Below are 24895 nucleotides of genomic sequence, written 5' to 3' on the forward strand. Positions count from 1 at the left end.
CTACTTCTAAATTAGAGATGAAACATACAAATATTTGGTATTTATCCTATACTGCTGAACGCAGAATATTAATTTCGGACGAATAATGAAAGAATCGTCTGCCGAAGACAAAACTTAATTCGTTTACATCCATCTTTCTTGTTTTCTGCCCTGGGAAGGGTTTATTCGATTAACAAAACAACAATGAAGATAAACAAATTTGTGAAGGGTCCGTTTTTAAATTAAAATATTTTGTGAAGGGTCCGTTTTTAAGAATAGATATTTTGTGAAGTTAACGGACCCAAATTTCTTCTAAACAGACCCCTGACTGCTATAGACATTCGGAAAAAGTCTGAGGAGACCACTGCCTTTTGTGATTTTTCATAAAATCAGAACCCTTTTTTTACATGTTCGCAATATTATGAGAAGATTTTTCACAAAAACGGACCTTTCAGAAAAAGTCAGAACAGATTTTGTGATTCTTTACAAAATCAGCACCCTATTTTATAGCTTCATAAAATTGTGAAGTTTTTTTTAACTTACTTTTTAAAAAATCCATACAAAAAAAATTCTATTTTGTGAGGTAAAATATTCGGAAAGCATTATTGAGTCAAAGAGTGCATTATAAGAACAGATACAAAATGATAAAAAAAAATAATAATAGTCGATTAAATATTTTCTGAAAAAAATGTTGTTCCTAGTTGATTTTACCATGGGTTGGCATGGAACAAAAACTCTTCCATTTTTAAGCAATTAGAGAATGGTAGTTCAGTTTAACAACTTTTGGTATTCAGTTTCATATTTTTATTCCATAATCATTATACATTAAACAGCTGAAAACGCTGTGCAAATTTTTTATCTAATCCTTTCTATTTCTTAATTTTTTATCTAGACTTTCTATAAATAAAATAAAAGCTAGAATGAAAATTGAATAACCAGCTTCAATTATAAAAAAAATACCATCACTTTTTCCCCCCTCTAACAATAAATTGTGATCCCGCTCACGCAGTGAACTTAAAAAATATCAAACTTATGAGCAAAAAATATTCAACACATGAAAACACTTACTAAATATTATATCTTGAATATCTCAATAAAGATAACTCAAAATACGTAAGATTTTCTCAATTTAAAAGAATAAAAAATACTTCCCTTTTTCAAAAAACGCGATACGAAAAAAGAAGAGAGAGAACGGTCATAAAATAATCGCCAATATGATAAAGCAAAGGAGCCTGATTAGAAGACTAAGCATATTCGGCATGGTATCACAGACTACAAAAAACTCACTGTCTTGGAACTGTCGACACGATTAAATGTTATATGAATATCCCACTCCAGCTCATTAAGTTAGCTTTATCGTTATGGCAAAGCATTTCGATGAGAAGGCAGAGATAACAACGACTTTGCTATTTATAAGATCCTTTTTTTATTGAACCACATATTAGGAGAGTGGTGATAAGTGGAAGGGAGGGTTTCGCTTAAGATATTGTTAAAAGCATAGTTTGTTTCAGTACATTATCAACCCATTGGCGACAGAGCTCAATGATTAGAGATAATTAAGGTGTAAATAAAGATTAAAGATCCAATATTTATCAATGAAAATTTATGCTCACAGGGAAACAAGGCCAAATAAACATCTTCATTTTATCATTTATACTATATTTGTGCTTAGTAAAATTAACAGAGGTAAAATCAGCAGTAGACCAGGAAATTTAAATCTTCAGTCAGTTAGCCAATGGACGATAGACACTAATGACCAAGTAGTAACTTTTTCCTCAAACCTAATAAGTCGATACCGAACAAACCGATATCGATTGGTCCTTTTCATTTATAGCTACTTTTTACACTTTTTTTTCCCGGTTGAATTAAATTTTATTTTAAGAAAGATTCATATTAGAAAAAATCTACGGCTATAAAAAGTTAATTCAACAGTAAAAATATAATACATATGTGAAGAAATTAAATTAAACATACTGACTCTTTATGTAAAAATATCCGGGGAGGCAAAATACATTTAATGTATACATTACAACTTAGAATTGTTAAAGAACTCTCCTTTCACGTGAATCTTTCCACCACTAACTTATGGATTCCGAAGAATCAAAATTTTAAATGGTGACATTGGACATTTTAATGAAAATTCTATTTTTCAGAGTCTGATGTACTTAGTAAAAAAAGCAATAAAAAAAAGTGACCGACTGTTTAGTTAATTCAAATAGCCACTTTTTTTTTTCTTTTGTTGACTCGAAACTTTGTAAGTGGTTATTTCAGGTCAAATTAGCAGTAGTAAATAAATTATGGACATCAATTACCAAACCAAAGATTATAAGTCAATAAATTCGATTTACAAACTAGTTCATAGATTCATTATAGCTCCGCTCCGAATTTACAAGTTCACTCGCCTTCTTCTCTCATTTTTCTTTCCTTTATTTCCTCACTATATCAATAATCATTTATGGTAACGATTGTCATACATCGTCATTAAATACATAGTAATAAATTATAAGTAATGACAATTATTTAAGTTAATAACCTCTTTCCCCAGATTAAAAATATTTATTATGTATGTATATTTAAAAACGCTTAAAAATGCGTTCGTCTACTGCCGTTTATGATAAATTATAAATTCATAAATTTTACCCATTTTCAAACGGTATTTTGTACAATGATACTAATTAGTTTTTTTTTTTTTCCCTCGTTCCCTTTTAGATTTACTTTATCAGCGACTCCAAAAAGGTGTTTTGCGGAACACTAGGGTTTCGTGGAAAGATCACAGGGGTTCTATGAGGACTTTTTTTTTTTCTTTTTAACCAGTAAAGATTTTCTTTAATCTTGTAAAAGGTTTGTATAGCTCAATAATCAATTATTTATTTAATATTTAAATTATTTTATGAAATTAAAGTAAAACACCAATAAAAAAAGAACAAGAAATAGATATAGAATAAAATTACTAAGAGGATATTCATTTATTAATGATTACATCAGTATTTCTCATGGAATTTTAAAATTCAAAACAAAATTACTAAATTCAAGAAAGGAGAATTATTTTTATCCGATAACCATTTTAACAGTTAAGAATAGTTCAAAAACTGTATTTTCAGTCTATTTTATTCAATATGGTTTATGCATATGCCAAAAACTACTAGACTAAAATCCACTGCAGACTTGAGTATTTAATTGATTATTTTATTTTATTTTGGTTAGCATATTCACACTTTCAGGCCTGCTAATGATTTTTTTCTTCTTTTTTTTTAAAAAAAAAAAAGTCAGGGTTCGTTAACCCTTTGACTGCGAATTTTAAAAAATGATTTTTTTGTCCCGTTAATAATTCAAAAGGTCACAAATAAGGCAAATTTAGTATTTGGGATTTTTCTACAAGTGGTTATCAATTTAGAGGCTGTGACATATATGTCCCGGCCGTACTTAATGAGGGGATACATGTGTCCATTAGTAATATATAAACATTTGTTGGGACAAATGAGTCCCGTTAGTAGTCAGTGTGGGGGTTAAAAGAGGTTGGATCGTTTAGGATTCCGTAACTGAAAAAAAAGGGGGATAACTTTTGGTGTTCCGCATAGCCACAGACCTCCGTGGAAAAACCACTGGAGTTTCGTGGTTAAGGATTTTTTTTAAAAACAACAGCGATATTTGAAACCTGTAAATATGTTCGTATCCAACCAATAATGTACTATTTTCACAATATATTTGCTAAATTTTTTTAAATTATTTGAGTGAAATGCCTACGAAAAAAAAAAATTAAACGGATAAAGATTTTCTATACTTTTCCATTTAGCAGAAGCAAATAAATTCAAATATTTATTTAGTTCGTTTTTTAGATACATAGACATCCTCAAATAACAAATAATAAAAAAATTTTAAAAAAGTACAATTTACATGAGCACGGTGACTTTATTAGTAAAATCAATCGCTTGTGGTGGCGAAATGGAAAAATACCATGTTTTCAATAACAATACATAGAATGAAGTAAAATATGGATATGTATTTATAAATAATGGCATCAGTAATTCTTATAGCGCTCAACTATTCAAAATGAAATAAACAAATTCAATAATAAAGAAATTATTTTTCTCTGATAACTGTTCTCACATTTCAAAATACTCCTTTAAAAAACCATAATTCAATGAAAAAATTTCTATCAAATTTACTCGTAGTTTATTTACCTATTAATTAATTAAAAAAAATTTTTCAGTTAGTAAATTTACAGTTCCTAATGAACTTTATTAAATTTGGGTTCCGGTAAGAGAAGCTCGATTGTTTAGTGTTCCTTACTAGAAACAAATAGGGAACAGCTGTACTAAAGAACAATAATAAGTACTTACTTATAAAATGCATATTTGTAAGCTATAGCATATTCTAACAAATACCCAATTATACCTTTAACTAATAAACCGCACTAAAATAATTGCATTCGTTGTAAAAAATAATAAAAAAAACGTTATTGAATAGCCTACGATCAAAACTCTATCATAATAGCTCTCTTCGGAAATTCTCACGCACAGAATAACATAACAGCAGCGGAGACTGCTTTAATTGGAAGGCAATAATTAAAGGGATAAAACCGTTGTTAGCAATAGAGGCGCAAAAAAGGAACATAAAAATGTGTTCCTTAAACCAATCAATGGGCCCGGAATTAAATAAAACAGTTATTCAAAGGTATGCTGGTGATCAGTTTGGCGTAAAAAATAAGCAGGAGGTATTCGGGAGAACTAAATAGTACGGTATAATGAGAAGAAAAACTATTAAAAGTTCGAAACAGAACATAAGTTTAGCAAATAAAAAAACAATAATAAGGTAAATCAATCACAACTATTGCCTTCCGGGCTAACTTATGTAAAATAAAATCTTGAGATAAAATTATGAAGCCATATAAAAACAATTAGTAGTTTTCCACCAACGATAAGATAAAATTCCCATATGAATGGGAATTAAGTGTAATAGCGGTTTTTGTTCTAATCAAAACGTTCCAATTGTAGCATTCTAAAATAATTGAAAACTGATTAAAAGAATAAATCGTGTATATTAAATAATGATTATTAAGAAAGTAAATTTCTGACCTAACTCCAGTTTGGATGTCTAGTTTACACGATTACGTCATCTAGTAGAATAGCAATAAATTATTAAAGTCTTCTAATACTTAAACCTACATTATTTTATTAAAAGATAAATAAAGGATACTAAAATTTTCCTTCAACGCAAGATAAACTAAAAAAGAGGTACTAGTTTATTAATGATTTGAGTTATACCCTTACACCATAAGAGATGTTATACAAGTTTTCCCATGCTAATAAATAGAGGGTAAGTGGATGAAAATGATTAATTGGTTGAATCTAGTCTTCAAAGGCACTAGTGCCAGAGTCAACTGTGTAGTGCCAAAAGTAAACATAGCTATGCAATATATAATATATATGTGATCTGTGTAAGCTAAGCAAACAAACTAAATCTGAAATGTTTAAAAAGCAAAAAAGAAATTTTCTTATGCTTACAACTTCAAGCTACATGACAACTGACAGTAGTATAACTAAAGCATTCCCGCAACAGCCCGTTGTGGGCCAGCGGGATCGTGGAGGTTAAGGATTCACAATTTCGTGACCAACGGCATAATTATGGTAACGTAATTAGCACAGAACATCGGCCGTCTTTACTTCCGAAACAAACTGGTACCCATCGATCTGAAGCTGGTTAGGCTTTAAGCCGCCACTGGGAATCGAACCCCAGTTCTTCACAATGAGAGTTCAGTGCTTTAACCACTGAGTCATCGCAACCACAACATTAATGCATAGAATAAAAATTCACTAATCATTTTTTTTGATGAAAATCAACGCCTAATTTGCTGGTTTAAAATTCTTTGATAGTTTATTAGTTAAAAAAAATTTTTCTTTAAACGTAAAAATTAAATACCAAAAGAAATAAATATTAAAGGCAATTTTTTTATTATTTGTGTACTTTAACATTAGTATACATTGATACTTAATAAAATTCGTCAAAATTTAGAGAAAAAAAAACCCTAGTGGACAAGGTTTTTCATAAAGCCAGCACTAATCTTTTCTTAGTTTTCTACAACGATGCAAAGGAACAATTCATATTTCATATCAGTGGCGTGCATCCCACGACTAAGGACACTAAAACCTAAAATTTTATTTTATTTTTTTTTAAAGTTTTTTGTGAAAGTTCTTTTAATAAATACTTGGCTCAAGCAAAATATTTTATGAAGAATAAATTTTGATTTTCAAACAAATTTCATGATTAACTTTTGGTCATTAAAATTTAAATATTCTTTACATATACGAATATTTTGTTTGAAAAAAAAGGTTTTTTTAACTAAAAAATAATTTTATTTAACTTCAAATTTTACCTTTTGATTTTTATAGTTTGAATGATTGTTTTTTAATTTATTTTTTTTAATTATGCTTTTTCTGCCAAATTTATAATTATTCCACTTCTTTTTTAGAAGCATCCACGCCACTGCTTCATATCTACAATACCACAACAACTTAAAACTTTTTAACAATTCATCCTTTAACTTATTTACATATTTTATTCATCCACTTACTCCCTGACCTGAATAAAGAGGCATTTACAATTTCATTTGGCAAACAGACAAAGTGTGTTTAGCGCAACAATCCATTCATCCCTTGCCTCATAAATTTAAAGCGCGATTCAGCGATTTGATTCAAATTTCATTAGTTGAGTCATAAAATTCTTACCTCCACCGACAACATTAAAACAGGCAAAATAATCCCATGAATGTCACTAAATAAAAAGAAACGAAAGAAATTAAAGCACACACACACTCCTTTGATGAGATAAGTATTCCAAGAAGTCCGAATTCGTTCCGCGCAATCAGTTGGCAGTAGTACGTACTACTAAAACTTCAACCCGACCAACACGCTGAATTAAGGATGTGACGTAATCTCGGGCACAAAAAAGCTATAATCAGTGCTTCAAACGATAGCACACTACTGTGTGCTCAAGAGAAAGTCGCGGATCATAGAGAGTAAGTGGATACGAAAAAAAGTAATAGTGGAAGGTTGGAAGGAAGAAGAAAAAAAAATCTTTCCAACTCATCCTAAAAGAACAAAATCTCGGGCATCGTCTGACAAACCACGCCTTACTTGGCGGGATTGGAAAAAAAAAGAAAAAGGAAAACAAGACGAATGGGTGGAATTTGATTGAATGATTTAACGCAACGCCTTAAAATCTAGTCTTGGTGGTCTCAGAAAGAAATTGCTTCTGATTCCGAGTCAATGATGTCATTGTCTCTTAAAATGCAATTTAAATAATAATACTTCATTGTTTTGTGGGAAAATATCAATCGTAGAATAACTTATGGTCATGATAACCTTTTAACATGGCAAAACTATGTTATCAATCACAATCTTCAAATTAAAACTAGGTGTTCTTTTTAAATCGAAATTGTTTCTAAGTCAATGTCTTCTACAACGATATAATTCTTTGAAAATAAAATTTAAATATTTTGTCGTTTAAGAGGAAAAATTAATTACAAACTTATTTTTGGTGTGAAAATAAGTAGAATGCACAAAACATGCCACGAAAAATCTAAAATTTTTACTAATTCTGACAGGCATGTTTATCCACAAAATATTCCTTTGAATAAAAACCTTTATGAATCCCTATCACACAAAACATAATGTACTTTTATGAATGTAACTATGCATTTAAAGAAACTTATCCCCTCGCTTATCAGAAAGACGAAACAAACCAGTAAAAGATAATATGAATATTAAGTCAGAACAAATTTCATACTAACTTTACAGATAAAAAAAAATCACCAGTCTTTAAAATGGTCGAATTTCATTAGGACGTAAAGATCTATTTAACAAAACAATAACACACTCGCTTTTCATAACTTTTTTTCGTGCACAACGATTGGGATACACTTAAAAATAAAAAAATTAAAATAATTATATTTAAGAGAATAAAAAACCACAAGCTAACTTTAATTCATAAATTCTAATTTGTTATCAATGTTTGAAGGAGGGAGGTTTCTCCGGTATTTTAGAATAATTTTAATTAAAATCTAAGGTTAAAAGTAAGATGCCCGATCGAAATTTTTACACGCCCTAGAAATGTCGGACAACATTTTCGAGCTCAGGCGAAAACATTAAATTGTCACATAGTATACAACATATGAGATGCATATTTTAAAGCTAATCCTTTATAAGAGACTTCTTTAAACCACTTGCAATTGACCGCCTCAAACAAAGCTACAATTACAGTAGAAAGAGAAAATGTTTAAAGCCAAATAATCTTATAAAAGCAAACAATTCCTACACACGCCGGAAACAGATTCAAAAAGGACTCCCATTCCTTGGCCGTATTCCAAAATCAGCCAGTTAAGCTGATCGATTTCGTGATACAGCTTATCTATTTTAAAACTAAAAAATAAATAAATAAATACATGGTTTGAATCATTACAGCATACAATATCGTGTCATCACGTTGTTTACATTATTTTAGAAAAGGAACACAACACTGGAGAAAAAATATAACATAAAATAACATTGGCAATTTATATATTAGTGTGATTAGCACTCATAGTTGCGGTAATGTTCGAATTCGAAACAAATTTACTTATTAACGACATTAGTTCTTCACCTCTTTATAGCGTGTGGAATGCCTTTTGTATTGTTTTGTCTCTCTCGCACACTGTGGTTTTTCTTGCTCCGTTTTTTCCCTTTTTTCCTCTCTCGGCTACTGTGGCTTTTCAAATTTTGTTTCTTACCTTTATTTTTCCATTATTCTATGGTAACTTCAAGTTTTAAATTTCAAATAATTTTTATTGTGTATCTTGAAAATGGGAGCCTGTTTTTTAGCGCTTGAAACATGTCGAGTGTTATTTCCAGTTCGTCTATTTTTGAAGCGAATTAAGTTTTTAATCGAGTAATATCTCACCGCCTCAGTTTCTTGGGATAATTTAATTAATATAATTTAAATTATTTCTTTTCACTTAAATATCTTCATAAAAATTTAGAGATAGATTCGCTTAAATGTTCAGAATTCGGATCACTTAAATGTCTTTTACTTATCAGTTTTGTCATAACTAATAAAAAAAAAACATTTTTTAGTACAATAGTTATGAATACGTTTCCCATCCACACATAGATCTCTAGAACTTAAACATTCTTAAAGCATATTCCAAATATTATGACAGAGGTCGATTCCGAACAGAGAACAGAGATATTAAAAGAATGCTCCTCATAAAAAGGGGAAAAGGACAGAGATAATGATCATGAAGGGACACGTCAAAGATGATTAACCCTCCGGTGTTATCTTTGGTGGATAAAACGAGATAATGATGTTACACCATATAGGCAAGATCATTAGGCCGGAAACAATGGTACGGTGTTGATAGCCGCTCTTCGCGCCCAACTGATAGGGAAGTTACCCAAAACCATTCATAATGATACACTTGTAGAGTGGTCGTAAAAAAACAGAAATGGGAAAAGAGATTTTGATTGTGTTGATTTGGAGCTCCTAAAAGAGGTATTAAGACTTAATTGGTTTGAATTTTAGTGATATTTTAGATTCAAAAAGTAAACAGCAGGAATAAAAATTTAATGTCAGTAATGGAGAAGATAATCAAGATAAGTCCATTTTAACGGAGGAAAAAAATAAACACTTATATTTTAAAATGATTGAAAGTGGATTCGGGGTTAGTTACCCAGCTGATAGGGAAGTTATTCATAACCATTCATAATGATACACTTGTAGAGTGGTCGTAAAAAAACAGAAATGGGAAAAAGAGATTTTGATTGTGTTGATTTGGAGCTTCTAAATGAGGTGTTAAGACTTAATTGGTTTGAATTTTAGTGATATTTTAGTTTCAAAAAGTAAACAGCAGGAATAAAAATTTAATGTCAGTAATGGAGAAGATAATCAAGATAAGTCCATTTTAACGGAGGAAAAAAATAAACACTTATATTTTAAAATGATTGAAAGTGGATTCGGGGTTAGTTACCCAGCTGATAGGGAAGTTATTCATAACCATTCATAATGATACACTTGTAGAGTGGTCGTAAAAAAACAGAAATGGGAAAAGAGATTTTGATTGTGTTGATTTGGAGCTCCTAAAAGAGGTGTTAAGACTTAATTGGTTTGAATTTTAGAAGTATGCTTTAGTTTCACGAAAGAACGTTTTAGTTTTGCAAAAATTTGAATAAACAGCAAGAATAATAATTGATTGTGAATAACGGAGAAGAGATAATCATAAAAGCATATTTTAACAGGATAAAAAAAATAAGTAAACATGCATTTAAAGATGGTTGGGGAAGTTAATAAAGATTAGACGAGCTCGTTTACTGAAAAAAGTTTTCTGGTTAGAACAGGCTCGAACCAAAGATAAAACTTTTTTACTACTTCTAAACAAACGTTTGGTACAGCTATTAAGTATTAAAAAAAAATTAAAATTTGTTAATTAATTTTGATAAAAAAAGGTTTTAATGACTAATTTCCTTATTTAGGCATCAAAGGCCTAATAGTGAAACTTCAAAATTGGGCCTTTATCTCGGGCGTTCTGGGGCTCAAAGTAATCCTAAATATCTCGGGATAAATTTATTCGGGCTCGAACCTCGAAAAGCGAACTCGAACTCATATCTAGCAGTTGCCCAATTGATAGGGAAGCAACCTAAAACCACTCATGATAATACACTTGAAGAGTTATCATAAAAACAGTGGGAGTGAGGTTTTGATTGAGTTGATTTTTTAACAGAGTGCGTAGCCAAATCTAGCAACAAAAAAATAAGCACCTTTTAAAATAAGTACTTTTTAAGCACTCAAAAAAATTTAAGCACTACATACATTAACAAAATGCAAAATAATTTTCAAAGATTTTACATGACCAAGATAAAATAACTAGTTTCTGACAAAGAACTCTTTTCTTGATTATACTAGCCATTTTTCGGTTCGATATCTGAGGGTGGAAAATGAAGCATGAAATTGAGAATATCGACTTGCAAAATGCAGCAAAGTTACACATGAGAGTGCAATAATCTCACCGAACCCAGGTCATAATACGTGGTGAAAATCGACATGGTAAAGTAAAAAATCTCATTTTCGAAAAGGCAAAATTAAGCACTTTTTAAAAACATTCAATGAAAAAAGCACCTTTAAGGGCTTTTAAAAAACTAAAATCGAAAATAAGCACCTTTAAGCACTTTTTAAAAACGCTACGCGCCATGTTTAAAAAGGAGTTAATTGGTTTGGATTATAGTAGTATGCTTTAGTTTTAAAAAGAACGTTTGATTTTACAAAAAAATAAACGGTAGGGAAAAACAGATTCTGAGCAACAGGGTAGACAATCAGAAGTACAAATTTTAAATCTAAATATGTACAAAAAATGGCTTTACAGAGCTTCAAATATACCAATACTTCGTTTAAAATATTTAAAATATAAAACAAAAAACTATGTGATTTTTTTTAAAAAAATTCATTTTATATTCTTTACTTCTGTGATAAAATATCATTTTGTTAAATTCACTCAAATAAAACCTAGCATGATGTATTTGCCATGACAAATACATCAGGCAAAACACAAGTAAGCAGACAGGGTAGAGAAGAGCAATTACATAGCAAAATCTGAAGAAGGAAAAAAATGATAAAGATAAAAATAAAACATCTTAACGCAATTTAAGCTGACAATTTCACACGGTACAGTAGCAAAATAAGACACGCAAGTTGTCACTGAAACCCAAGAACAAAAAGAGCGTATTTACAGAAGTGATAACAAACACATGTTTTAACATAAATCACAAACTGCCCTACGCATTAAAATATGTTTTGAGAATTGTCATTAAAAAAAAAAAAAAATCTCATATCTTGTGAGGTCTCTTTGAGAGCCGTAACACGCCCCGTAATGGAACTCAGGCATCCTCATGGGATTAGCGTGTAGTAGTTTTCTTTACGCATCTTCCAGAGACAGAGAAGCGCACGCACGATGAACGATCTTGGCCTTCCCGTTGCCATAGTTACATAGAAGGATGTTGAACTTGGGAGTAAAGTAGCAGATGCACAATGAAAGAATGGGGTCGATTTTTCTACATGCATTTTTACTCATTTTACTCCAACAGAACGTAGAATAGTAAAGCCAGACAAGAGATAGTGAATCTCTCGGTAAGACATAGTAAGATCAATCTTTCATCCGATTTTTGTTAACTAAATTAAACAGGGATAAGTAGTCAGTTTTCAAATTATATTTTCGTACGTAAACTTAAAAATACTGCATAGTTATTTTGCAAATATTTTTCCTAACAAAGAGACAAAAACCAAAAACGAATTTCTGTTGCATGATCTACCAATAAACAATACAATTACAATCGCTTTATTAAAAAATAAATAAATAAACGAGAATCATATTTAACAGAAAATGACAGCCTCCAAGTAAAAAGCCATATCGAATCTTGTGATGTCACAATCAAAAACCAATATATTTATTTAAAAAAAATCTTAAAAACACGCAGTAAAACGTGAATTGAAATAATAACAGTTCCACATGATAAATTTTTAAAACCGGCGAGGATTGAATTCACAACCTCTGGGACATGGGCTCAACGCCCTACCAACCAGACTATCCTGGTATACAGACATGTACGTATTTCTTTTTGTTTTATCTAATTGATTTCATCTAAAACAATTCGTAATGAATTCCCAGGCCTAACATCAACCTCGACTGGGTTTTCCTCGGCAGAGCATTAAATAAACTTTCCAGAGAATGTCCTGCATAACTAAATGATTCCAAAACGTGTTTTACCGTCCGTAACTTTTTTTTTATCTTATCAGAAAAAGAAGCCACCGTTTTAAGGATTAACAGAACAAAAAACGTCAACAAGAAGCGATGAAACATTAACTTGGATAAAGTCAGTGGTGCGTCGCAAGAGAAATAATGTATTGGAAAGTTCAAAAACACGTTAAGAGTGGCCGATTTCCACTGAGCAAGAAATCATTTGAAAAAAGAATTCAGACTTAAAAAATAAAACCTTACTCTACGCCCAGACAATGGTGCTTTGCAACTATACTTAATACCAGTGGCTCAGCGAGGAAGGAAAAAAAAACCACAGAATTCCTTTTCTATGTGCGGTTTAAAGAAAAACATCTAGTAATTACAAATTGTTATAAGAAAAAGTTTGAAAAAATTGTCTTTGAAAATTAAAAAAATAAATCAATAAATAAGAACACTTCATAGTTTTTTTGACACAGAATTTTAAACACATTAAATATAAGTAATTACCACTAAAGGATAAAAAAAAAAAAAGAATTACCAAATTAAAAAATATATTTTTTTTAGAAATCGATGGATTTTTCAAACTAAATTTAGAAGAAAAAAAATATGACATTATACTGATTTGTCTTAACGAAGTTTGTCATAAAATTGGTTGTCGCTATAGCCACAGCTAATTTACCATCAAACGAAATTTATTAATTTGTCATAAACGACAGATGATTTGCCATCAAACGAAATCTACTAATTTGTCATTAACGACAGGTAAATTATCTTAAGTCATAAACGCAATTAAAAAAAGTAGCCTAAATGCTAACTAATTTTTTAGATAAAACGTTAGACTGGGAAAAATGATAGAAAAGAGCTAACGAGGATTGAGCTGAGATAAGATTTTATCTTTAAAAATTGAAATTTTAAGTAAGCAAAAGTGTCAACTAAATACTTGTTTTTCTCTTTCAATAATAAAAAAAAAGATCAGTTACGAAGTTTAACATTTGAACGATTCAAATATAAACTTTGAAATAACTTAACGAAAAGAATAATTTTAAATATTAACCAAAATACTTAGCGACATAAAGCAACTATTTAAAACTATGTAGCAACTATGTAAAAATTTCCTTAAAGATATTAAACTACTAAATAAATCATTAATTTGATTCAAATTTTTTCATTCTTAGAGGCAATTTTGATAACCTTAACTGCAAAAATCAACAACTGTGGACACCTGCACAAAAAATGTATCCATAAAATGCTATCACAGTCTTTGTATATAATAAAAAAACATCTTACTTCTTACTAGCGACGATTTCTCTAACTAAACCGATTCCTAAAATATCCAAGAGATGACACTTCAACACACAAAACAAAACAAATGCATTCGTTTTCTAACCAAGCTATTCTCAGCGGCGTTGTTGGTCAACCAATTTTCATAACTTAACAGAAACGAAATACTCGTGGAAAATTATCCACTGAAGGAACACCATGGTTCGCTGACTTCTAAAATCGATCGAAGAGTCCATGTTGGCTCGGAGCACGTGCGCCACGGAGTATGTACCGGTGGTGTGGCCGCGTCGTAAAAAGGCTATGGATTTCAAGGGTGGAGGCTCTTCTATCTCTACCCCAGGTGTTGTAAAGGGGGAGAAAGGGGAAGATTGTTAATGAATTGGTAGATAGGAAAAAAATATGGTTCATTTTGTTCTTTACGTGACATGAAATTATCACGCAAAAAGCCTATTCCTGTAAGTCAGAGACGTATTACCCTTTTTAGCGTTTTTTTTATTTTATTATAATAAATAATTGAATTTGAATTACTTAGCCAGCATTGAACACACGATATGTGCTTAGGGGAAAAAAAAGCAGTACGTTTCTGCATAAAATCAAAGCTCCGTCAAATAATTTTACTTTACAAGATCAAAAATACACGTACCGAGTTCCTATATAGGATTTAATATAGTTAGTGCCTGAGACGCTTGTGCCCCTTAAATTTTGCGTTTTTTTCCCCCTCTTTAAGAATTATCTACATTAAGATTCTAAGTTAGTAAAAATTGAAAAAAATGAAGAGTTTACAAGATGGTTCCAAGAAACATTTTGAAAAATAAAATGTCGTAATCAAATGCATGTATAGTTTCGTATCACATGCATGTATACATGCCTTAACCACCATGATCTCCACCTTGCTCATAATAGGTCGTTCGGGAAATACTTTACTTTATTTACTCGAAAAATATCTTTCGTAAACCAGCTTTCTGGTTTTACTATGTTTTCTGGCTGGTGGCGCAGTTGGTTTGTCGTCGGCCTTCTGAGCCCAAGTTTGCGGGTTCGATCCCCGGCCCAGACACCGGATTTTCGGGATGCAGAAAATCCTCAGCGGCCATGTCGTATGATTATGTGGCATGTAAAAGATCCCTGAAGTGCCTTATTGGCTCTTGGCATTTCCGGCAAAATTAAATTCCTAGTGCACTTTAGCATCCAAATAGTCTCGGTGCTGCCATCTAGTGTGGCAGAAACTAGACGTCCAAATTAACATGACCAACGGTATCTCACCCATTGTGGTGGTCCTGAAAGAGTGGATACCACCTCTGGAGAACGCACTAGGTCTGCTTATCGGCAAGACCGATTGTGCAGCTCATTGGAAATAAAATTAAAAATTAAAAAAAAAACTATGTTTTCTAAAATTGATGTATTGAAATTCCCTGTTATAGCGGAACCCTAGGGTTCCTTTGAAGGGACACATGGTTTCTGAGAATTAGGACTGGTTTGCGATTTGCTAAAACCTTCAACGTAAACGCAACAGGAACATCATTTATGCCAAGTTACATGATTGGTCGAGTTGGATAAACCACTCACCATTGCAAAAAAAACTAATTAAACTACGTATGACAGAAATAGCTGAATGTGTACTCGGAAAAGTTGTAGATTAAAAAAAAATGTTTTTCCATTGTTGAAAAAACAATTTCTAGAGCCATGAATTATGCTGAGCCATATTGCAAGACAAGAACTGGCTTTTTTTTCCTTCCTTTCCAATATATTCAATAAACTCAAGTTGGTGCTCTGCCAAAATAATGTCAACCATTCAAAGTTCCATAGTGGGAAAAAATAGGGAAATTTCTCGTAAAAGCTTATAAGCTTCACATGTTCACTTACAAGTTTCCTAACATAACATTTCACGATACAATTATATAGTTGAAAACATCAAAGAACAGTTTAATATGAAAATGAAACCTCTTTGGTAAAATTGCAGCTTAACACGCTATTGCTTCCTCAGTCAATTATGTAATTTTCATTCTTTATCAAAAATGAAATATATATATATACATTTGAAACATCGCAAATCTAATTACTATTAAAGTAGAGGAAGGAGGGAAAAGTTAACAAAATCTGACCAATGACAAACAAGAACAAAGCAAAGGAAAAATAATCATAGAAACGAACTCCCACCCAAAGGAAGTATAGAATTTTACATCAGGAGGCGTTATAAAAACAAAGAATTTCTTTAGAAATCATCCCTCCTCCAGCGAAAGAACGTCTAAAACGATTTAATAGCATATTATGTAAAATGTAAAACTAAAACATAATATATTTGCAAAGCTTGGTGAATTTTGCAGTACTTTCAGATAATAGCATACTTATAAAAAAAAAATTAAAAAAACTAAAATGCATAGGTAAACTAACACAAATCACCAAGAGAAATAAGCTGTCACAGTGATTGTCACAGTAAACTAAAAATGAGATAAGAAAAAAAGCTTCCGGTGAAAAAGCAAACACGGATACAATGGCCAGGTGTGTTAAGTGTGAGCAGATGGTGAAACATTTGGCCTCTGGTAAAACCAAAACTCCCACCAATTTCATAATTATTTACGCACTTTTTGAAATGTACAAAATATTTAAAGTACTTTTTTTTCTTTAAAAACAACACACATAACGATAGAATTAGGAAATAAGCGGTAAAACACCGACTTCATGCTTTTTGCTAAGAAAACCAAAAAATAAATACCAAAACGGGAAAAAAATTCGGTCAATGAAAATGTATACATGAATCGCCCCCATAAAAATAGAGGGAAAATTCTGTTACTCCTCTGTCTGGAATTTTCCCGTTTCTCGAATTTTCTAAGGTACAGAGTGAAATGTTTTATTTTATATTATAACCGTCGTTGAACAACCGACCCAATTTTTGGGTTTACGACTTCTAATGTTCAACTCCGTAGCCTTATAATTTTGAACCCAATCCAGAAGACAAGGGAACTTCGGATCAAGTATTGGGAGAAATTTTGCCTTCGTGGAGAAATTTTTGATGGATTTGCATTACATGGAGAGGAAGACCACGAGAACCTCCCACGGTAGCCTGACGGCAAGGGGACTGTAACCCATGATCCGTCTACCACTGAGGATATTTCACGTCAGCACTGTGGTCGGTGCAAGCGGTATGCAGAATTCGTATCGACTGGGATTCGAACCCGGTTCGCCTCATTGAAAGCTCTATCCTCTGAGGCATCAAGGCTCAGAGTGCAATGTTTGTCAAGCATAAATAGGTTGTTTTTTTAATGCGTGGAACAAATAAAAAGTATTGCAATATAAAAAAATAAAAAATAAAAGGATTCTTCATATCCGCCAAATTTTCTGCTATTTGCAAAAGAATTTTTCAATAAAAGAGAAATAACAATTAAAATAGTAAGACACTAATGTTATAAAAAAACAATACAAATAAATGAAATAAAAACAAATATCGTAACCTGATCGTAAAAATCTTGTTTACGATAACAAATCGAATAAATATAATATAAGTAACCAGTACTTAAAAACATCAATATTCCTTGAACATCATTATTTATTGCATATAAAACGGTAAGGGGTAATATAACGAAAAGACACAGTTTCAAATAGTAAATCAAAAAAGCATTTTGAAGAATAAAACCACGATTTTTATGTAGGAAATATGATGATTCTGCTAATTGGGCTGCTATCCAACGAAAAATCTGTTTACTAGTAAAATACCAATCATAAAACATAAGGAAAAACTTAATGTAAAAACGCAACCTCCAGAAAAAATATAGCTAATAACTAGATTGACCCAAACCCTTCTAACGTATTTAAATCATTCTGCATGCGATGATCATCATAATAATTTTTAATTAAATTTACAAAATCAAGAATCAAATAGTTAAGAAAAACTTTAAAATTTGGAAGTAAGTAGCTAAGGGTTTTCACTTTGTCTTCTAAGGAAAAAAAAAAAATTTTTCAAATAGAATTTTTGTTGTTTATCATTATTTTATTATTTTTATAGGGACACGGACACCCAGTGGATAATCAGACTCGCATTAAAATGTTTAAAAAATAAATCCTAATCCACAGCCATAAATAACAGTTTTACAAACCCAGCAATACATCAAAATACATTACATTCAAAGAAACGCAACATCTTTCATACAAGTACTAAAAAAAATACATAAAAAAAGTAAGGCAAACAAGAAAGGGAAATATTTCTTTCCATGTTCTCTTTATATGAGGGACATTCTGGTGACAGAAAAAGCAATCTATCCGTAACCTCAACCTTCAAATCGGGAGGGGCCCCTCGACCTCTTGCCCCATGACTAACCGCCACTCTTAATTTTTCTACATTACTGACTCACTCTCATCTATGCACTTTACCTTATGCTCTAACTTCAGTCGAACAGATTGAATAAAAAAAAGAACTTGTAGGCTCGAATCAACGCCTTTATTAGATAGAAAAACAGTTACCTCAGCAGGTACAACGGCGAACATTTTTTTGGAAATCAGCCAATAAGTGCTTTTTTTTTATTTCATTTTCTTCCTTTCAAACTGAAAGGAGAGATCGAATTTTTCAACGGATATTTAGGTAAGGTTGCAAGCAGTGTAACGTATCTAATAAAATGTGATTGGAAAGTTATTTTTGTTTAGGCGCAATTGAAGTTCTTTTTTCATTGATACATAAAAACGGATTTGTATCATTATCAGGACTTGCTCTGATAATAATACAAATTCAGTTAGTTATCTATGAAAACACTTTGAAGGTAGGTCTAAGATAAAGTGACCACACGTCCCGATTTTGGCGGGACAGTCCCGCTTTTTTGTGGACTGTCCCGCGTCCCGCCGATTTTTTAAAATGTCCCGCTTTTTAGAAAATATCTGCATTTCTTATTTTAAATGTACTGTAAAAATATATTACCTATTATTTATTAAGTATTATGGTGAATATAAAGAAATAAAAAATAGATTTAAAAAAAAAACACATTAAATGCATGCAGAGTAAACTAAATTAGGCAATGTACTGAGTTAGATTTATTCGGTGGTGTTCGATCATTGTCGTTACGCCTCGGCTTAATTCAGATAAGTGCAGACAGGCGGACTGCCGATAGACAGTGCGGTTTGTTGTTTTCAATTTGACTTTCGGTTTGACTCGATTCGATTGACGAGGATAGTGGTAGAGCAATAGTCGCTACAACGTAGTGGCCAAAAAGGTAAAATTTAATACTCCTTTTTAGCCTTTGTAGTAATTTTTTTTATTTATTTCTAGTATTTACCCACAGAATAAAAGATGAGTAAAAAAAGAGAATGCAAATTTAATGAAGAGCTAAGCAGAGAATTTCCATTTATTAAAAAAACTAAAATAGACTATATGGTACGGTGTGATAAATGCAATGCTGAATTTTCGGTCTCACATGGTGGAAAAAACGATATTACTAAACATCTAGCGACAAAGAGGCACAAAAGATTTTTGAATAATGCCGCTTCTTCGTCTAAAATGGAACAGTTTTTTCGCAGTGCTAGCTTTGGCAACACGGAAAAACAGCTAGCATTAGCGGAAGGGCTATTTGCTTTCCACACCATAAACCACAATCAAAGTTTCCGATCAATGGATTGTACGTCGCAAATGATCAAAACATTATTCGACAAAAAATTTGCATGTGCAAGGACAAAAACCGAAGCAATTATTTGTAATATTTTTTCACCATATTCGTTTTCACAACTGCAGAAAGAATTAGAAAAATGCTCATTTATATCCATATATTCTGATGCTTCCAACCACAAAGATTTAAAATTATTTCCCTCAATTGTTAGATTTTTTGATCCAGAAACAGGAATTAAAATTAGAATATTAGATTTTGTTTCATTGCCGGGTGAAACTTCACAAATAATTTTTGACTCAATAAGTACTATTTTGAAAAAGAATAATTTGAACGATAAAATTATTGCCTATTGTGCGGATAACACTAACGCAAATTTTGGTGGAAAAGCTAGAAGAGGCATCAATAACGTTTTTACGAAACTTAACGAACATTTGAACCAAAAAATTATTGGAGTAGGTTGTGCAGCTCACATTCTACATAATGCTATTCAAACAGCATCTGACTTACTTCCAGTTGATGTTGAAAATATTATTGCAAAAATTTATTCGTATTTTTATTTATATACTGTGCGTGTTGAAAGTTTGAAGGATTTTTGTGAAATCGCAGAAATCGAATATAAAAGAATTCTTGGTTACAGCAAAACACGATGGCTAGCTCTTTTACCAGCTGTAGAAAATGTTTTAAAAATATACGAACCATTAAAATCATACTTTTTATCACAAGATAAATGTCCAAGAATATTGCAGCTCTTTTTTGAAAATGGCACATCACAAATTTGGCTTCAGTTTATTCACAACCAAGCTACATTATTTCACAATGCTGTGAAAATTATTGAAGGGGACAAAATTTCAATTACGGAAGTGTCAAATGAAATCAATATTTTAAAAACAAAATTACGAGAAAGAATTGATAACGATTACATTCCTTTAATTATTCGGAAAGACATCACTAGGTTGGAAGAACAAGGTGCCATTAAACGACCTGATTTTTTAAACCATGTCAAAAATTTCTATAATAACTGCTTGGAATATCTGGAAGAATGGACAGTTCAATTCGAAGATGTTAAAAATTTTCATTGGGTGACATTAAAAAAGGAGATTTTATGGGAATATGTAGAAAAATCTTTTGAATATATTAGTAACCATTTTCCGAAAAATAATATTTGCGAAAATGATCTTTTTGATGAGGTGTCATTGGTAAAAAGATATGTTACAGATGAAAAAATTAAATGTTGGTTGTCTGCAAATGTGGAAACAGACAAAAAATGGACGGAGTTATTCCTTCATTTTAAACAGAATAATATTCCTTATCAAAATATTTTGAAAATTGTAGAATTCGCGCTCTCCCTTCCGGGAACAAATGCAGCAACAGAACGTGTTTTTTCTAGTATCAATAAAATATGGACAACTGAAAAAACGCAGTTGAACATTAAAACTTTAAAATCTATTTTAAGTGTAAAATATAATTTGACCAATTCATGTGAAATATTTCACGACATTTTAATAAATGATCCGAATCTATTGCAAAGTATTCACTCGGATCAAAAATATGACCGTGAAAGAAAATCATAATTTTTTTTAAATAAAAAATTTAATTTGATTAAAAATCATAATGTTCAAATTATTATTTTTTACAAATATTTTTATAGTCACCGATAATTAATAATAAATACATTTTTGTACAAGTATATGAATGTATACAATAAAATATATATAACTAAATTGTAATTCTCATTTCATCCCATTTGTCCCGCTTTGTCTCAGTGAAAATGTGGTCACTTTAGTCTAAGAGCACTAAGAAAAATAATCTATATACAAAATCTTGCATGTAGACTTTCACTTTTGAGCGATATTCTGTCTGTGCAGCTAATTCAAAACAAATTTCTCTTCAGCAAATTCAAAGCTATATACATTTACTACTAATGAATAATATGAGGGGAAAAACACCATACGCAGCAAAGCCGGGTTGCTAATTTACAAATCAGCGGCTTAGATGTAGATTTTTGTTGGTCGCAATTATGAAGCAAGCTTTTATTTCTTTTAAAATTCGTTACCTCAAAGGGAAAAAAGTAAAAACCCAAGCTTTTTTTTCTTATTTAAGAAAATACCCTTCCAACCATTAATCGAGTCTTAGAACGTGAAGATCCAATCATTAGAGCAAAAGTTATTCTAGAGTGATCTGTTTTTTTTTTTTTCGCACTGTACTTTATTTCTTGGAGGATATAAAAAGCATTGATCATTTAAATCACAAATATTTAATAATTTCCCAGCATTTCTTAAATCAATGTCGAGAAAAGCACTGAGTTAGAAGGTTAAAAGAACGAATTCGTAAAAAGTGCTTTAGAATAAAATAAATTAAATAAATATAAAAAAATATTTCATGTAAACATGAATTAACTTCTTAATATATCCAATATCGTAAACTGAACTAAGTCAATTTTTTATTAAAAATCTTTTTGAATATTGGTGAAAATTAAGTTCTCCAGTTCAGTTTGCCTTCTAAAAGAAGTGACTAAATTTCGAAAGTAGTTTGTAATCGTTACATTTTTAAAAAAAAAGTAGTTGTAGATAACTACAATTATAATAAAGTAGCAGTAGTAACTACAAAGAAAATGTAGTTCTTCCGACCACTGGTCCTGCCTAATACTAAGAAAAGATTAAATGGTAGTGTACCTTATTGGATAATTATAAAAGACTTTTAAAAGCTATTTGAGAAACTTTTTAAATCTGAAAACAAAACACAAAAAAAAAACTTATTTTGAGATAGGTTACGAATAAAGTTGTCCTGCATGATGATCATGGCTAATCCCTAGAATTTTTATGGAGAGTTCATTAGTGTTAAATAGTGAAAAATCTACTCACAAGTTTGTGAAAATTAAGTCCTGATTACGTGAAAAACAAGAGGACTGTCCAGACTTTATTTTTGTGTAAGACCAGTTCAACAAAACTACGAAAAATCTACTTATAATTGCATGAATGTGTAAAAATAAGGTTCTATGTTTTAGGAGGGGGGGGGGACAAAAACCGGCACATTTCAAGGATATTTAGTTTTAAAATTATGAGTTAGAGGCATAATTAACTCAAAAGAAAAGTCAGAAAGATCAGTTTTCGAGATAAAATATATTGTGTATGATCCATTTAATCCATAAAAATTTTATGAAGGGGTTATTAAGAGATCAAAATTCCCCTAAAATAATGCCTGGTGGCAAAATGAATTAAGCAACACTCAAAATAAAATCTTCCTTTTTTTTATATTACAGCTGATATTAAATATAGCTTGATATCAATATAGAGCAGATTTTTTTTTTCCCCTTTTGATCTTCCGGGAAGCAAATTCCTTTTACGTCACGTTCAACTCGAAGCTTTTTATAAACAAAGAAGGAAAAAAAAAATTCTTATCTCTGGTTAATTCGGGAGTACTCCAGTGGGCCATCTGGAAGCTAACTGTCAATTAGTGTTCCGGGGCAAAAGCAAGCGTTGAGTTGAGTGGATAGGCTCAACCTTCTCCAGATGGCAATTTGATGCGAACTGGCCCATTGACAGAAGCTAAACGAAACTTATTCCGAATGAAATTTAAGACACAGTGACACACGAATTCATTCATAATAGAAAGGAATAGGTGGAAGGATATTGAAATTTTAAGCCTTCATTTATTTATTTAGAAAAATTAAATGTGTAATATCAATGAAGATTATGTCAACAGTGCACTTAGCGTTGAATTAAATTGATTTGCAGGCATCTGTTTAACTCTTTCTTTGACAGAAAATTTTTATTCTACATAGTTTTCATACTTTTTACCTTATTTTGTATTAAAGTCAAAATAAAATAAAAATATTATATTTAGCATTTAAATTAAGGCTGTGAAATACAGCATAAAATACCGGTCCCTTTTCCTGCGTTAAAGGTAAAATCTTCCTAACACGGCTCAATTTTTCAAATTTACAGTTATTTAGATCTAAAAAAACAGTAATTCACCATTGAAGTTTTTTAATTTACAAAATAAATTATTGACATGCTTTTAAATAATAATAAAATAAAATAAAATAAATTCTTTTTTTTTTCTTTTTTAGATTTTAAATTTTTGTACATAGATAAAACCGATAAAAGTTTTTTTTAAGTAATTCTTAAACCATTTTTTTTTTTTTTTTTTTTGTCATTGAAAAACATCGAAATATATTTCTTATAATTAGAGCGTCAAAAAAAAAAAAATACATAAGAGGGACATCTGGGTCAAAGGGTCAAAGTTGTATTTAGCTTTGTTGGCTGAATTAACTCTTTTTAACGAATATGTAATATGCTTGATTGATTTGTTGATTTGTTCATTTACGTCGCACTAGAGCTACACAATGGGCTATTGGCGACGGTCTGGGAAACATCCCTGAAGATGATCCGAAGACATGCCATCACAATTTTGATCCTCTGCAGAGGGGATGGCACCCCCGCTTCGGTAGCCCGACGACCTGCACGCGAAGTCGAGCACTATGCACATGTAATATGCAATTTACATAATAGCTGCGATTTTGCAATAGTTATTGATGACTGACAGACCGTCAGCGCCCTCTATGCAGTCTGAAAATGGCGCAAAACGTCAATATGTTGAAAGACTGTACCTTAGTAGCAAAATAACTTGGACCCTCATTGGTGCAATATCCTCGAATCTTGGCTCAATAAGGGTTCAAAACGTCGTTATTTTTCCGACATTGGCCTTATATAATATAGATTTACAAGATTCACCTGATATTTTACTGCCACTTTACAACCAATATCAGCCCGATATAGAATTGTCAGATTCACCCAATATTTAATATTCATAATTCAGCAAATTTAGGTCCTGTATATGTCATTCTAGGACCAATATTAAAAAATCTTATGTTCATAAAGGACCCAATTTGGGGTCGAGGTAAAATTGTTGCTACAGTAATTTTTCCTCATTCTAAAAATAGATTTGTGAAATTATCACTAAGTTACGGAGTTGGATATTAAAACCGGATGATCAAGCTTTTCCACATTGAAGATATATAAAATCCATTATCGTAGAATATTTACATAGAAGATGGTAATATGTAAATGGTTAAAAAACAAAATCGAAACAGAGAATCTTAATTAAAATTTCATATAAAAAAGTAAGCTTAGTATTCAAAACTGATAAAAGAATTTCAAAAGTTTTAGGAACAGTGTTTCGAATATTTGTTATTTAAGGAAACTTGTTATTTAAGGAACTGTAAGGAAAAAAAATATTATCCCTATTTTCTTAACACTAGAAAGAATCAACATTGTTGTATTCCTAAGAAGACTGA

General features: G+C 31.0%; 1 protein-coding gene across 7 annotated transcripts in view; it reads right to left on the bottom strand.

The window, feature by feature from the left end:
- Positions 1 to 24895, bottom strand: part of LOC107457025 (protein peanut) — a 111456-nt gene that overhangs the window by 67087 nt on the left and 19474 nt on the right. For 2 of the 7 annotated variants that reach the window (XM_071182648.2, XM_016075061.4), the window contains exon 1: positions 14024 to 14319. The exons of 3 other annotated variants lie outside the window; for them this stretch is intronic. Coding sequence is in view for 2 of the 4 variants with exons in the window: in XM_071182646.2 (XP_071038747.1) it covers positions 6705 to 6719 (15 nt within the window). In the remaining 2 variants the exon portion in view is untranslated. Of the gene's footprint in view, positions 1 to 6704; positions 7085 to 14023; positions 14320 to 24895 lie in introns of those variants that run through there. 2 more of the 7 variants (XM_071182646.2, XM_016075057.5) reach the window with 1 other exon arrangement.

Source organism: Parasteatoda tepidariorum, chromosome 4, assembly GCF_982258835.1.
Source record: "Parasteatoda tepidariorum strain Cologne lab strain chromosome 4, Ptep-v5.0, whole genome shotgun sequence".
Lineage (NCBI taxonomy): Eukaryota > Metazoa > Arthropoda > Arachnida > Araneae > Theridiidae > Parasteatoda > Parasteatoda tepidariorum.